General features: G+C 44.1%; 1 protein-coding gene across 1 annotated transcript in view; it reads left to right on the top strand.

Moving 5' to 3' along the window:
• The window catches only part of RYR3 (ryanodine receptor 3), a 525783-nt gene that overhangs the window by 492888 nt on the left and 20288 nt on the right, over positions 1–12607 (top strand). Inside the window, exons 86-92 of the mRNA XM_053224214.1 lie at positions 1821–1925; positions 3692–3773; positions 4426–5753; positions 8013–8071; positions 8976–9147; positions 10430–10516; positions 11945–12145. Coding sequence (XP_053080189.1) covers positions 1821–1925; positions 3692–3773; positions 4426–5753; positions 8013–8071; positions 8976–9147; positions 10430–10516; positions 11945–12145 — 2034 coding nt within the window. The remainder of the gene's footprint in view (positions 1–1820; positions 1926–3691; positions 3774–4425; positions 5754–8012; positions 8072–8975; positions 9148–10429; positions 10517–11944; positions 12146–12607) is intronic.

Here is a 12607-nt window from a genome sequence, read left to right on the forward strand (position 1 = left end):
TTCCCTTAGAGCACTTAACCCAAAAGGGGAAAAAAAAAAAAAGCTTATTTTTGGTGAATGTAAGTTCCTTACAACAGCTGGTTTTGTTCCAAAAATAATCTAGGGGCTTCTACGGATCAGACACCAAATGCACACGAACGATGATTTTTTCAACAAGCTTAGATGACTTAGGAAGGCAGGCAATATCTCTTGTGCTGCCCTCTCCCCTGGACATTCTGCCAAGGCTTTTCTAGAACTTTAGATGCTACATGTGTTCTTTTTGGAAATTTATTATTGAAGAGTGATTTGGAGATGAGTTAAAGGATAAAAACAAAATAAACTATAAGGAAGAGTGAATAATGAGAAATGAAGGCAGAAAATGACAGAAGAATCTAAGTGTATAAAAAAATGTAAAAAATGATCTCCCTGAAGGGGTGGGGAATAAGATACTGACCTAAGAAACTTTGGAAATGAATACAGACTGTAAGACCAAAGGCAAAAGGAACTGTACATGAACACTTTAGTTGCTAAAGTTTTTCTTGTGCTAATAATTCTGTACCCATTCTACATATATAATGGAAGTGAGCAGTCATTAAATGGCAGGGGCAAGGTTTCCCCCTGGTGAATGGAAGGTTACAGATACACAAGGAGAAGCAGCCAGATGACCCCAGTGGAAATGCATTAGAGTTGGCTACATCAGTATGCTAAGTTCATGCTCAACTTAATACTAATGCAGATAGAAACATTTCTATATATTTTGTATACACAAATACCTGCTACTCTGTCAGCTGAGAGGGCCTTAAAGTAATGACATCGCAGTAGAAGCAAGCACAACTAGCTGGTTTCTAATGGCTTCTAATACCATTCTCCAGTGAGAGGGACCAGGCTTCTTGGAGAAAGGGCTGGTCCAAGTGCTGGGGCAAGAAATCTATCGGATGAGCCTGGAGAATCCTATAGTGCAAGGAAATGCAAAAAAAAAAAAAAAAAAAAGGGGGGGGGGGTTATGTCCAAGGGACACAGTGGCCAAAACTGGAAAAATTTGAGTGACAAAATAAATAAAGTAGTATTGGATGATAACCCAAAGCAGAAGATGAAGATGTGAAGTCCATATTAATGTGAATAAATGACTAAATATATAAGAAAGAATAGACAAACCTCCCATGTGGGAGAATTCCAAACAGTTTATTTTTTTAAGTGTTGATTCAATAATGTAAAAAGAGGAAAGGTTATTAACGGAAAATGCAAACTGGGAATGAAGTCATCCCTCTATGTTTGGCTTTCAGAAAAGGTAGAGATGATATTCCATCTAAAGTTTACGTTAATGATATGAAGACCCTAAAGGCAGTTGAACATTAGCGATATTATCCACATTTTTTTTACCTGATAGCTCTGTGATCATGCATTTTATGTATAGCTTTGACTGAAAACAGTAGGGCTTGCTTTTCAAATTGTGGAAGCCTGAAGTTCCTCAGAATCCCTCTTAGGCCAAGGTGTAGGTGAGAGGTGGGCAGGACGGGTTTTCAGTCCTGTATCAACCAGAGCATTTAACTCTTAAATCATGTTCTTCGTTGTAGTATTTTATTTGAAGAACACATTCTGAAGCTAACACAAAAATACCTGAAAATCACTGCACTGTGAAATTCCTAGTGGTGTTTTGTAGGTCTAGGTTCCCACAATAGGGGGCAAAAAGGAATACCTTGGGAAAATACTGACCCACAAAATAGATGCCTTTTGGAAGGAGCTATCTGCTAATAGAAGCAGGTGTCATATGCCTTTACTAGGGCAAGTTGCAGAGCGGCTCATAATGTTTAAGTGAAATAAGGATGCCCTCCTTTCCATAGGGCCCTTGCATTGGGAACCAACAGAGCCTGGCTCACAGCAGGCTGTGGGATGCAGTGGTCGGCTTCCTGCACGTATTTGCTAACATGCAGATGAAACTCTCTCAGGTACTGTGGCCCTTCCCTGCTGTGTCATTGGTGTGAAATGTGAAATCAGTCCCCACCCCTTGGTATTCCCGCCCCCCCCCCCCCCCCCCCCCCGTGTGGATGTGGCTGCTTGATCAAATGGCTAGAAAAGCCTTGCAGATTAGATCTCACTTTTAAAACTGAGGCTTCAATGGGAGACAGGAAGAAATGCCTGGGGAGTGGGGTGGGGTCGGGGGGGGGGGGGGGGCCAGACAGGTTTTGCATGGATGCAGCTTCCTTCCTTGTGTCCCACCAAACTGTCCTTTCATAATTGCCTCAACACTTGCTTTTTATGATGCTAATCCTTTATGCTTCCTCGTCACTGTTTTGTCAATTTATGACAATCTATCAGCCCTGTCTGGGTCTGTCAAATGTCTGCATGTCTCTGTAATTCATACATCCCTTCTTTCTTACCTTGGCTTCCCCTCCCCACCCCCCCCCACCCCCCGTCTCTGCCTTTCCTTCTCACTCCCCATCTCTCTGGCAAGATGAATCAGAATCGCTCAGAGCATTTATTATGAACAAATAAATGTAGTGTATGTGGTTGTCGATCACCTCTCTCCATGGCAACCCATGAGGGAGAACTTCAGGATATGTTTCAGGCTGATTAGAGTAACATTTGCAGCATTAATTTAAGTCATGTGTATCTAAAATTTTCAAGGCTGTCACATCTGCCTCCTCTCTTCTGGAATGTGCTATATAACCCTTTCATTTTTCCCCTTTTGACTCTGGCCTTAATGGGAGGAGAGAGCTCTTGGGAGCGCTGCTAATTTGGCAGTAATAGGTCCACTCCTGTCAGCCCAGCCAGGGCAGTGCAGTGCAGAGGCTCTGGAGACGGGAGCCTGGCCCTGCAACCTCCTCACTGGTGACTTTCAGGAAGTCACTCCCCCTTCCTGGTGTTTGGTTCCATCATCTCTGAAATGTTGGGAATTAGAACAGATGATGTGAGGTCTCTTCCAGCTCTTAATATTCCACACTTCTGTGATATTCTGTGTATGGCTATGACCCACACCAAAGAGGGGGCAATCCTTCTGATTGAAAGACTAGACAAAGAACTGTGTATTTGTGAGAGAGAGAGTCTGTACAAGAAGTGTGGCCCAGAATGCATTTTTTAATCTCACCCTGAGACTGCCCACCTCCTATTTTCCAAGGATTATTTTCCTTCTGTGACATAGAGTTGAAAACAGAGGGGTAACTTGGCAATGCCCCGTCTGCAATGCTGAAGTGAAAACCAAACAGACTAGTATCAAAACCCTCCAGAGGAATAGCCTCAATTATATAACATTTTAAGGGACCAGTGGCAGCCAGATCACCACCAATTAGAATCAGGAGACCCTAAATTAATCCAGAAAGAAAGGAGAACCCACTTGGTGTTTATAACCTTGACACCTTAATTGGACTGCAATAGTATTCCCCAAAAGCTCACCTGATAATTCGCCAGTATAAAGAACAACATGCACTCGTAGAGATAACTGATGCCTCTTCAGTGGATTGGGTTGTTCCATAGTTTTGGACAACAAGTGGTGTCTCTGCCACATTGTGCTGATAAAAGGGAAACTAGAAGAGCTCTATTGGATGAGTCCTGCAGCAGTGAGCCTCCCCATTGCTCCAAACAGTGGATGATACGACGTCCACATTCACAATGGACGCAACCTTCACCTAACCTTTCCAGAGCAGGCTCTTGCTCACTGCCCTATACTTTGCTGAGGGATCAGATAGCTCAGGGGTATCTCCTGTTTCTGTTCTAGGATTCCAATCAGATCGAGCTGCTGAAGGAACTCTTGGATCTCCTTCAGGACATGGTGGTGATGCTTCTGTCCCTCCTGGAAGGTTGGGCTGTTTGGTATAACTAGGCATTCACACAACTGTAATTGGTCTGAGCACTAACCATACTAATCACGCAGATTGTCCTTCTGGCAGGTCATTGATGCCGTATGACGTTGGTTAGAAAGCCAAATTTTCAGAAACAAAAAAAATGAGTGAGGGGCACATGGTCTGATGGACAGAGCCTGAAACCAACTCATTTTATATCAATAGGAAAGCCAGAATGAACTGGGGAAAACCTCCAAGCTTTGCTCTACCCTATCCTCTCCTTCTCCCCATTGCTTTTCAGTACATCTGGCTGCCAGTGTGTATGCCAGCCATCTAGTTGGGCACCCTCCTAGGTCTAAGGGGATAAGGGGGCACCACTTATCCCTATGTGTCCCCAATAATCTGATAATGAAACCACTTCCCAGGCCCCAGGCCAGATAAAAGGCACTGGCGTGGCCATCTCCTCCTTCCCTTTGTTTCTTCCCCCTTGGCTCCTAGTGGTGTAGTCTTTATGGCTTGCTGCTCCGTCCTACCCATTTCTAAACCATCATGGTCAGAAAAGGGCCGACTCATTGGACATACAACTCTTCTAGAGGTAGCTACCTGACCAGTTACATGATGACTTGGGTTTATTTATATATTTGTATGTCTTTTTGAACCTGCCTCACAGGGAATGTGGTAAATGGAACTATTGGCAAGCAGATGGTTGACACGCTGGTAGAGTCATCTACCAATGTAGAAATGATCTTGAAATTCTTTGACATGTTCTTGAAACTTAAAGACCTAACCAGCTCAGACACCTTCAAAGAATATGACCCAGATGGTAAAGGGATTATCTCCAAAAAAGAATTCCAGAAGGCCATGGAAGGACAAAAACAGTACACACAGTCAGAGATTGACTTTCTTCTTTCATGTGCAGAAGCTGATGAGAATGATATGTTTAATTACATTGATTTTGTAGACCGGTTTCATGAGCCGGCCAAGGACATAGGGTTTAATGTGGCAGTGTTATTGACAAATCTCTCCGAACACATGCCAAATGATTCTCGCCTTAAGTGCCTATTGGACCCAGCGGAAAGTGTACTAAATTACTTCGAACCCTACCTAGGACGTATTGAGATCATGGGTGGGGCCAAGAAAATTGAGCGCGTTTATTTTGAGATCAGTGAATCCAGTCGAACCCAGTGGGAGAAGCCCCAAGTGAAGGAATCTAAGCGGCAGTTCATCTTTGATGTGGTCAATGAAGGTGGAGAGCAAGAAAAGATGGAACTGTTTGTGAACTTCTGTGAGGATACCATCTTTGAAATGCAGTTAGCGTCTCAGATCTCTGAATCTGACTCAGCCGAAAGGCCAGAAGAAGAGGGGGAAGATGAAGATTCTTCTTACACGTTAGAAATTGAGGGGGAAGAGGAGGATGACAAGTCTTTTGAGTCTGCCTCTGCATTTGCCATGGCCTGTGCCTCAGTGAAGAAAAACGTTGCCAACTTCCTGAAGAAGGCAACCCTGAAGAACTTCAGGAAGCAGTACAGGAAGGTGAAGAAGATGACCGTGAAGGAGCTGGTGAAGGTGTTCTTCTCTTTCTTCTGGATGTTATTTGTGGGGCTATTCCAGTTGTTCTTCACCATATTGGGAGGAATCTTTCAGATCCTCTGGAACACAGTGTTTGGAGGGGGCCTAGTGGAAGGGGCAAAGAACATCAGAGTGACCAAGATCCTGGGTGACATGCCTGACCCAACCCAGTTTGGTATCCATGACGATGCCATGGAGGCTGAGCGGGCAGAGGTGACTGAGCCAGGTATTACACCAGAACTAGTCCACTTCGTCAAGGGTGAGAAAGGAGATGCAGATATCATGTCAGATCTCTTTGGATTCCGCTCAAAGAAAGAAGGTGGCTTAAAGCATGGGCCTGAAGTGGGTTTGGGTGATCTCTCTGAGATTATTGGCAAGGATGAACCCCCTACACTAGAGAGTACTGTACAGAAGAAAAGGAGAGCACAGGTAAGCATAAGTTGTTCTGTCCTCTTTACTTATGCCCAGAAATAGACTTGCAATCAGCTCTGATACCAATTCCCCAGGAAAACCGTGCAGATACCAGCTCTCCCATATCCTGATCTTGCAGTTTCCAGGTCTGGGGAAAGCAAGACTCAGATGGTTGTCTCAGGGTCTTGCTGCTGAGTGGTCTTCAGCTGACATTGTAGAGTTCACAGCTGATGGCCTTCCACATCTTTGTTAGAAGGTTAGTTCTCATGGCATACAGGTTTCTTCAGTGAACCGAAAGCATAGAAAACCAGGTGTAGGTTTCCTTCACTATCCAAATCAGAGCGTTCCTGTAAAAACCTTTTGTAAGCAGAAATGGCATAAAGCAAAGAAAAGTTTATCATTTCATAAAAGCAAAAATCCTTTCTGGATTTCTTTCACTTAGCATCAACAGGTACTGATGGAGGTCTTTCATAAAAGTGAAGTATAAAGCAAACTTTCAGATAGTGGGAGAAATCTACAAAGCATAAGGAGAGACCTTTCTTTTGAGACAATACTTCTGCAGTGTCCCAAAAGGTCCAAATGATATCATATGATTTAGCATCATTTTTATTTTTGAGATGCACCCACTATCCAATTTGGACTTTGATCACTTGACTAGATTAAGGGAATAACAGTAATTCAGAGTCCCCTTGGTCATGGAAGGTTCTGGGTGTTCCCCTCCACTGCAGCATCCGACTCACAGCACCGTTCTGGCCCTAAAAACAATGTGGAGAGAAGTACAAAGACATCAGAGCCCAAAGACAACATTTATTCATTCATTTCATTAGTATTTATTAAATAGTTAGTATGTGCTTCTCACTGTTTTGGACTCTGAGGATACAATGGTGAATGAGAAGTGCATCATCCCTATGATTTAGTGGGGAAAAAAGGACATTGTGGAAGTCAGTACAAGCATGAAAAATATTAGGAAGGAGGAGTGCCAGGTAAAGAAAATGTATAGGGGAAAACTCGCACCTAATTTTGGAGAGTCAGGGATGGAAGCATCAGAGCCATAGGCCTTGGTGCAAAATTATTTACTGTGTTTTGGTCCCTGATGTAGCCCCAGGCCCCAGACAGAGTTTGATACATAATAGAAATTCATTCTTGGCTTACTACATGCCAGGCTGGATTCTTAGTGTATGGGTATCCATTGGTTAACAAGAGAGACAAAATTTTTGCTTTAAAACATTTTTTAAATTTTTTTAACATTTATTTATTTTTGAGACAGAGAGAGTCAGAGCATGAACAGGGCAGGGTCATAGAGAGAGGGAGACACAGAATCTGAAACAGGCTCCAGGCTCTGAGCTGTCAGCCCAGAGCCCACTGCTGGGCTTGAACTCACGGACTGCGAGATCATGACCTGAGCTGAAGTCGGACGTTTAACCAACTGAGCCACCCAGGCGCCCCCAAAATTTTTGCTTTAAAACAGCTTAACTTCTAGTGGAAGAAGACAACAAATCGATAAAATAATTATTGCTTGTGACACATGCTGAAAGATAAGAACAAAGTCATGTGTTACAAAGTGAATGTGGGCCCTGGTATGAATAGGATGGCCAAGGGACTTCTGAAAATACATCATCTGAACCAAGTCCTGAAGGGTGACAGGCACAGGAAAGACGAGGGTAGTCATACTTCAGGCAGAGGATATGGCTTGTGTAAAGGCCTTGGTGCAGGGAAGGATTTGGAATGTACCAGGAAAGAAAAGGAGGTCCGGGTGCTTGGGTGTAGTAAACAAGTCAAGTGGGTACAAGACAAGGATGGAGAGAAAGGCCGTGATCACATAGACCACATAGCTCAGTGCGGAGCTGAAATTTTATTCTAAGTGCAATGGTCACCATTCAGAGGGATTGTGGTGGTTAAGAGGATTGAAGACAAGGCAGGAACCTGGTGGAAGCAGCTTCTGGATTGGACCTGGTGTGATCTGTGTCCCATCTCACCCTGACCACGTGGGGCAGTAGGACCAGGGCCATGGGGTCCTAACACAGGTTTTCTCTCTGAGTTGAATAATGAGGACGACTGAGTTGTTAAGTTTGAAATCTTTGTGTTGGCATTTCTCCAGAGTAGCTTGATGCGTAGCAGGACACTTATGTCCCGTGATCCTGAGAAGAGCAGAGACATTCTGAAGAGAGAAAGCCATGAGGACTTGTGACCAAGGAGATGAAAATGGCCAATGCCATATATGGCTCATTACCATGATCTCTTTAACTTGAGGAAAACTTACCTGTTATTTTTGTCTAGGCAGCAGAAATGAAAGCATCACATGAAGCAGAAGGAAAAGTGGAGCCTGAGAAGACAGAGTAAGTTCTTAGTAGCTTCGTCTACTTGAGGTGCTACAGCACATAGCTCTTGATATAGCACCTACTGTTCTGTTGCAATGGTAGGTAGAAAACTTAATTTCCCTTAATGCAGGAAACACATACTGTACAAGTCCTGGACATACTTCTTTTTACCCCAGCTATACAAGAAACACATTCTGTTGGTCTTGTTAACTTTGTGATTGCACCAATAGACCAGGATTTCACCATCGCGCCAAACAAATTATTGAATAACCACACTTAGCAACTTTGTATAATGCTGATGGTGGTGCTAAGATACTGAATACATATTACATGCCAGGGTCTGTGCTAAGATCTCTTATACAGCATCTCAATTCCTACCACAAGCTTAGAAGAAAGGTACTATTACTAATTCCAGCAGTCTAAGAAAGTAAAGGACTCGGGGCACCTGGGTGGCTCAGTCGGTTAAGCGTCCGACATCAGCTCAGGTCATAATCTTGTGGTTCGTGAGTTCAAGCCCTGCATCAGGCTCTGTGCTGACAGTTCAGAGCCTGGAGCCTGCTTCGGATTCTGTGTCTCTCTCTTTCTCTCTGCTCCTCCTCTATGCATGCTCTGTCTCTCTCTCAAAAATAAACATTTAAAAAAAATTTAAAGACAACTTTTCTGAAGGTTAAAAAAAAATGTTTAGCTGAATTTAAGAAGACTACAAACATATTTACAACTGACACATGCCCATGATTGTGACTCATCCAAGTGGGCACAGCTCGTTAAATGCAAAATTGACATCCAGGCACTGTGGAATGATACAGACCTGAGGTTCCCACCCTCAAGGAGTAATTACAAGATTTCTTTTTAATGTAGTCTCCCTATCTGGGCCAGGCCCCCTGCTGCCCTTCTGTGCTGAGTGGGCTTCTTGTTCGTACAGCATGGAAGATGGGGAGAAGGAGGGTATGGCCAAGGAGGAAGAGCAAGCTGACGCCCTGTGGGCAGAAGTGACAAAGAAGAAGAAGCGGCGACGGGGCCAGAAAGTTGAGAAGCCTGAAGCCTTCATGGCTAATTTCTTCAAAGGGCTGGAAATCTATCAGACCAAGTTACTGGTAAGCACTCTAGCCTGGCCATGCTCCCGGTGCAGACCTCAGACGAGTGGTCACTGATTCTGTTTCACTGTTTGCTTCGTTATGCTTCCTTGTCTTTCTCATTCCTTTTCTTCTCTCATTCATCTGTTGTTTCCTTTTGTGTTGGAGGAAAAGGAAAAGAGGCTAGCCTGGGGAAAGCCAAGTGCTCCAGCCCCTCTACCCAGCACTGGATGCCCTGTGCTCTCTGCCAGTGAGCTCTCGTGTGTTATGTGCTCACTTAGCCTGTCATAGTCCAGAGCTCAGAAGCGGCCAGACCATTTGGGATGCAGAAAGAATATTCTTATGTTAGCTTCTCCTGTTACTCCTTGGAAGCTTTGTTGTTCCACCTGCAATCAGCCCTCGGCATAGCTTGTAATGTCCTTTCTCTGACAAACTGCCCACTGAGGTGCAGCTGCTGATGGTCAGGACAACACCTTCCCCAACACCATTGGTGAGAGCCTCCTACACAGAGAGACTGAGAGCTTTTCCCAAACTGCTATCATTCCAGTCCTCAAGTGCTGATTTTTCTTTTTTTGTTTTAATTTTTTTTAATTTTTATTTGTTTTTAAGGCAGAGACAGAGCATGAATGGGGGAGGGTCAGAGAGAGAGGGAGACACAGAATCTGAAGCAGGCTCCAGGCTCCGAGCTCTCAGCACAGAGCCCGACACAGGCCTTGAACTCACAGACCGTGAGATCATGACCTGAGCCGAAGTCAGAAGCTCAACTGACTGAGCCACCCAGGTGCCCCCAAGTGCTGATTTTTCTAGGGAAGATGGCAATGGGAATGTTACCTTGAGGGGGAGAGGCAGAGGGAGAGGGAGAGGCGGTGACTTGCAAGGGGACAAAGACTTTAGGCCACAGACTGGCTACATCCAGGGTGGGAGCTGCAAGGCTCTTCTGTGGGCATAGAAAACTCATTTCTAAATAGACTTACCGTCTGCATAGAGTGCGCATGCACTCACGCACCCTAACAGCAGCATTTTGGTCCTCTGCTAGTGACCTGTTTAGGCTTTTGATTCCCTGAGGGGTAAACCAGGGCAGAGTTCCTTTTAGCATTATTCTGAGCCACTTTTCTAAATCAATGGCTCCTGTTTCTCCCCAAATAAGCCATAAGAAGTCCAGCACTGTCTTAGTACAATGGTTACCAAGGAGTAGGGCCAGTCCCGTGCAAATTTCTAACCAGAAAAGGTCTCCTGTTGGAGGGAAGGAAGGTCTCTTTCCCTTCCAGAACTCTTCTACTTCTGCCTGTCCTTTCCTTTGCAGCATTACCTGGCCAGGAATTTCTACAACCTGAGGTTCCTCGCTCTGTTTGTAGCCTTCGCTATCAACTTCATCCTGCTCTTTTACAAGGTGATACTGCATTTAGGGGTTATTTGCTCACTATACTATATACTTTTTAAAAATCAGAATAGAACTTATGCCCTTAATTAGAGCAGAAATTCTAATATCTAAGGAAATCTCTAAGTCACTGGCTTCCAAAAAGGATATGGTCTTTAACATTTGGAAGAATGGAGACACTGCTTGCAAGGAAGGCCAGTTAGGGCGTCATCTCCATAGTTTAAGCTTGTTCTAGTCATTACTTAATAAATTCTCCAAATATTTGTTGGGTGCCTACTATATTCTAGACCCTGTATTAGGCACTATAATGCATTTCAAAATGAATAGTAAATACAAGTTTTTTTCCTTAAAGGATAAGGTAACAGAAAGCCATTATAATTGGTCCATATGTTAGAACTATTATGAAGGAAGAATTAACAGTAGTTGGTTTGGGGATATGGGAAAAGGGACTAATCAGGATAAATAAAGATTTTGAACATTGCTCAGTGGGTCTTGTAGACCATAGGCACATAATAAATGTTAGTGGCATGAATAAATGAATGCTAGGTCCTGAATTCCTGACACAGCCTTTAACTGGCTATTTTAACTTTTGCCTCTCTCCCTCCTTATCTAAAACCATCAGTCTGATTTGTATAAACCTTGCTTTAATCTACATCAACCTGCCACTAGATTGAACTAATAATGGCTTTCCTTTGCCTATAGTCCGGCACTTTGCCTATGGAGGAAAAATGGAAGTCTGTAGAGGGGCGTGTAGCAAAGCTTGGCTTTAAACATACTGAGGTTGAAGTGACTGCAGACAGTCATCCAGGGGAAGGTAGCCAGCAGGCAATGGAAATGCAGGTGGAAAGCCTCACAGGTGTACATTTGGAAGCCATCTGTGTAAGAATGGCAGTTGAAGGCATGCATGTCAAAGGCATCTAAAAAAAGAATGAAAAAATGTCGACTATGTGCGAGCGCACGCAGTTGTGTATGTGCACGTTCGTGTCTTCGCCTCCTCCCAGGCCACGGCATTTCAGAAATTACCTCCTGTGATATAGGGATCATAGCACATGTAGTAAAGCTCTCCTCTTCCTTTTTAAAGTAGGTTCCACGCTGGGCACGGAGCCCAATGCGGGGCTTGAACTCACCACCCTGAGATCAAGACCTGAGCTGAGATCAAGAGTCGGGCATTTAACCGACTGAGCCACCCAGGCACCCCAGCTCTCGTAACTTTTTTTGTTTTTCAAGAGATAGTATTTGTCTCTCGGAAATTTTCTTTGTAGTTATGATAGACATTGGAGATTCCTAGGAATAAGTTACCTAAAACCTCATTCCCTCAGCAAATAATGCTGCATTACTACCATGTGTATAGCATATGCTAGCAGTCTGAAAAAATGGGGGGAGAGCCCACTGGCAGAGGTACTTTCTGATGTTTGTAAGAAAGTGTGTGTCTTGGGCCAGGTCACTGAAGAGCCTTTAGAAGAAGAGACAGAGGACGTTGCAAACCTGTGGAATTCCTTTAATGATGAGGAAGAGGAAGAAGCGATGGTGTTCTTTGTCCTACAGGAGAGCACTGGGTATATGGCACCAGCACTGCGGGCCTTGGCCATTATCCACACCATCATCTCTTTGGTCTGTGTGGTGGGCTATTACTGCCTGAAGGTGAGTTGCTGGCTACTCTGAATCTAATCTGACTCCTTGGGGAGGATGCATCATTTTGAACCCAGCGAGCCCTTTATTCTCCAGGACTTTGCTTGTAGCCTGAGGTTCAGAGAGTGGTGGCAGTGCCATCACCGGGGAGCTGGTTAGAACTGCAGAATCTTGCCCCACCCCTGGCCTTTTACCTCAGAAGCTACGACTCTACATGCCCTCCTGGGTGATCTGTATTCACACCCTGCTGTAAGAAGCCTTACTCCGGGAGTCCCTTTTCAGATACTTCCTGTTGAATTTCATAGGATTAGAGTCATCATGCTAAGTCACACATGCAGCTAGTAATGAGAGCCGCTTCTGATCTTGGAACTTATGTTGGAATTCTATAAAAATGCTTTTCACCTTTCAAAATCTATTGGTTTTTAACTACTTCAGATGTCGGAAGTAAACTTACTGATGGATTACTGTCTCAGC

Source organism: Acinonyx jubatus, chromosome B3 (assembly GCF_027475565.1).
Source record: "Acinonyx jubatus isolate Ajub_Pintada_27869175 chromosome B3, VMU_Ajub_asm_v1.0, whole genome shotgun sequence".
NCBI lineage: Eukaryota > Metazoa > Chordata > Mammalia > Carnivora > Felidae > Acinonyx > Acinonyx jubatus.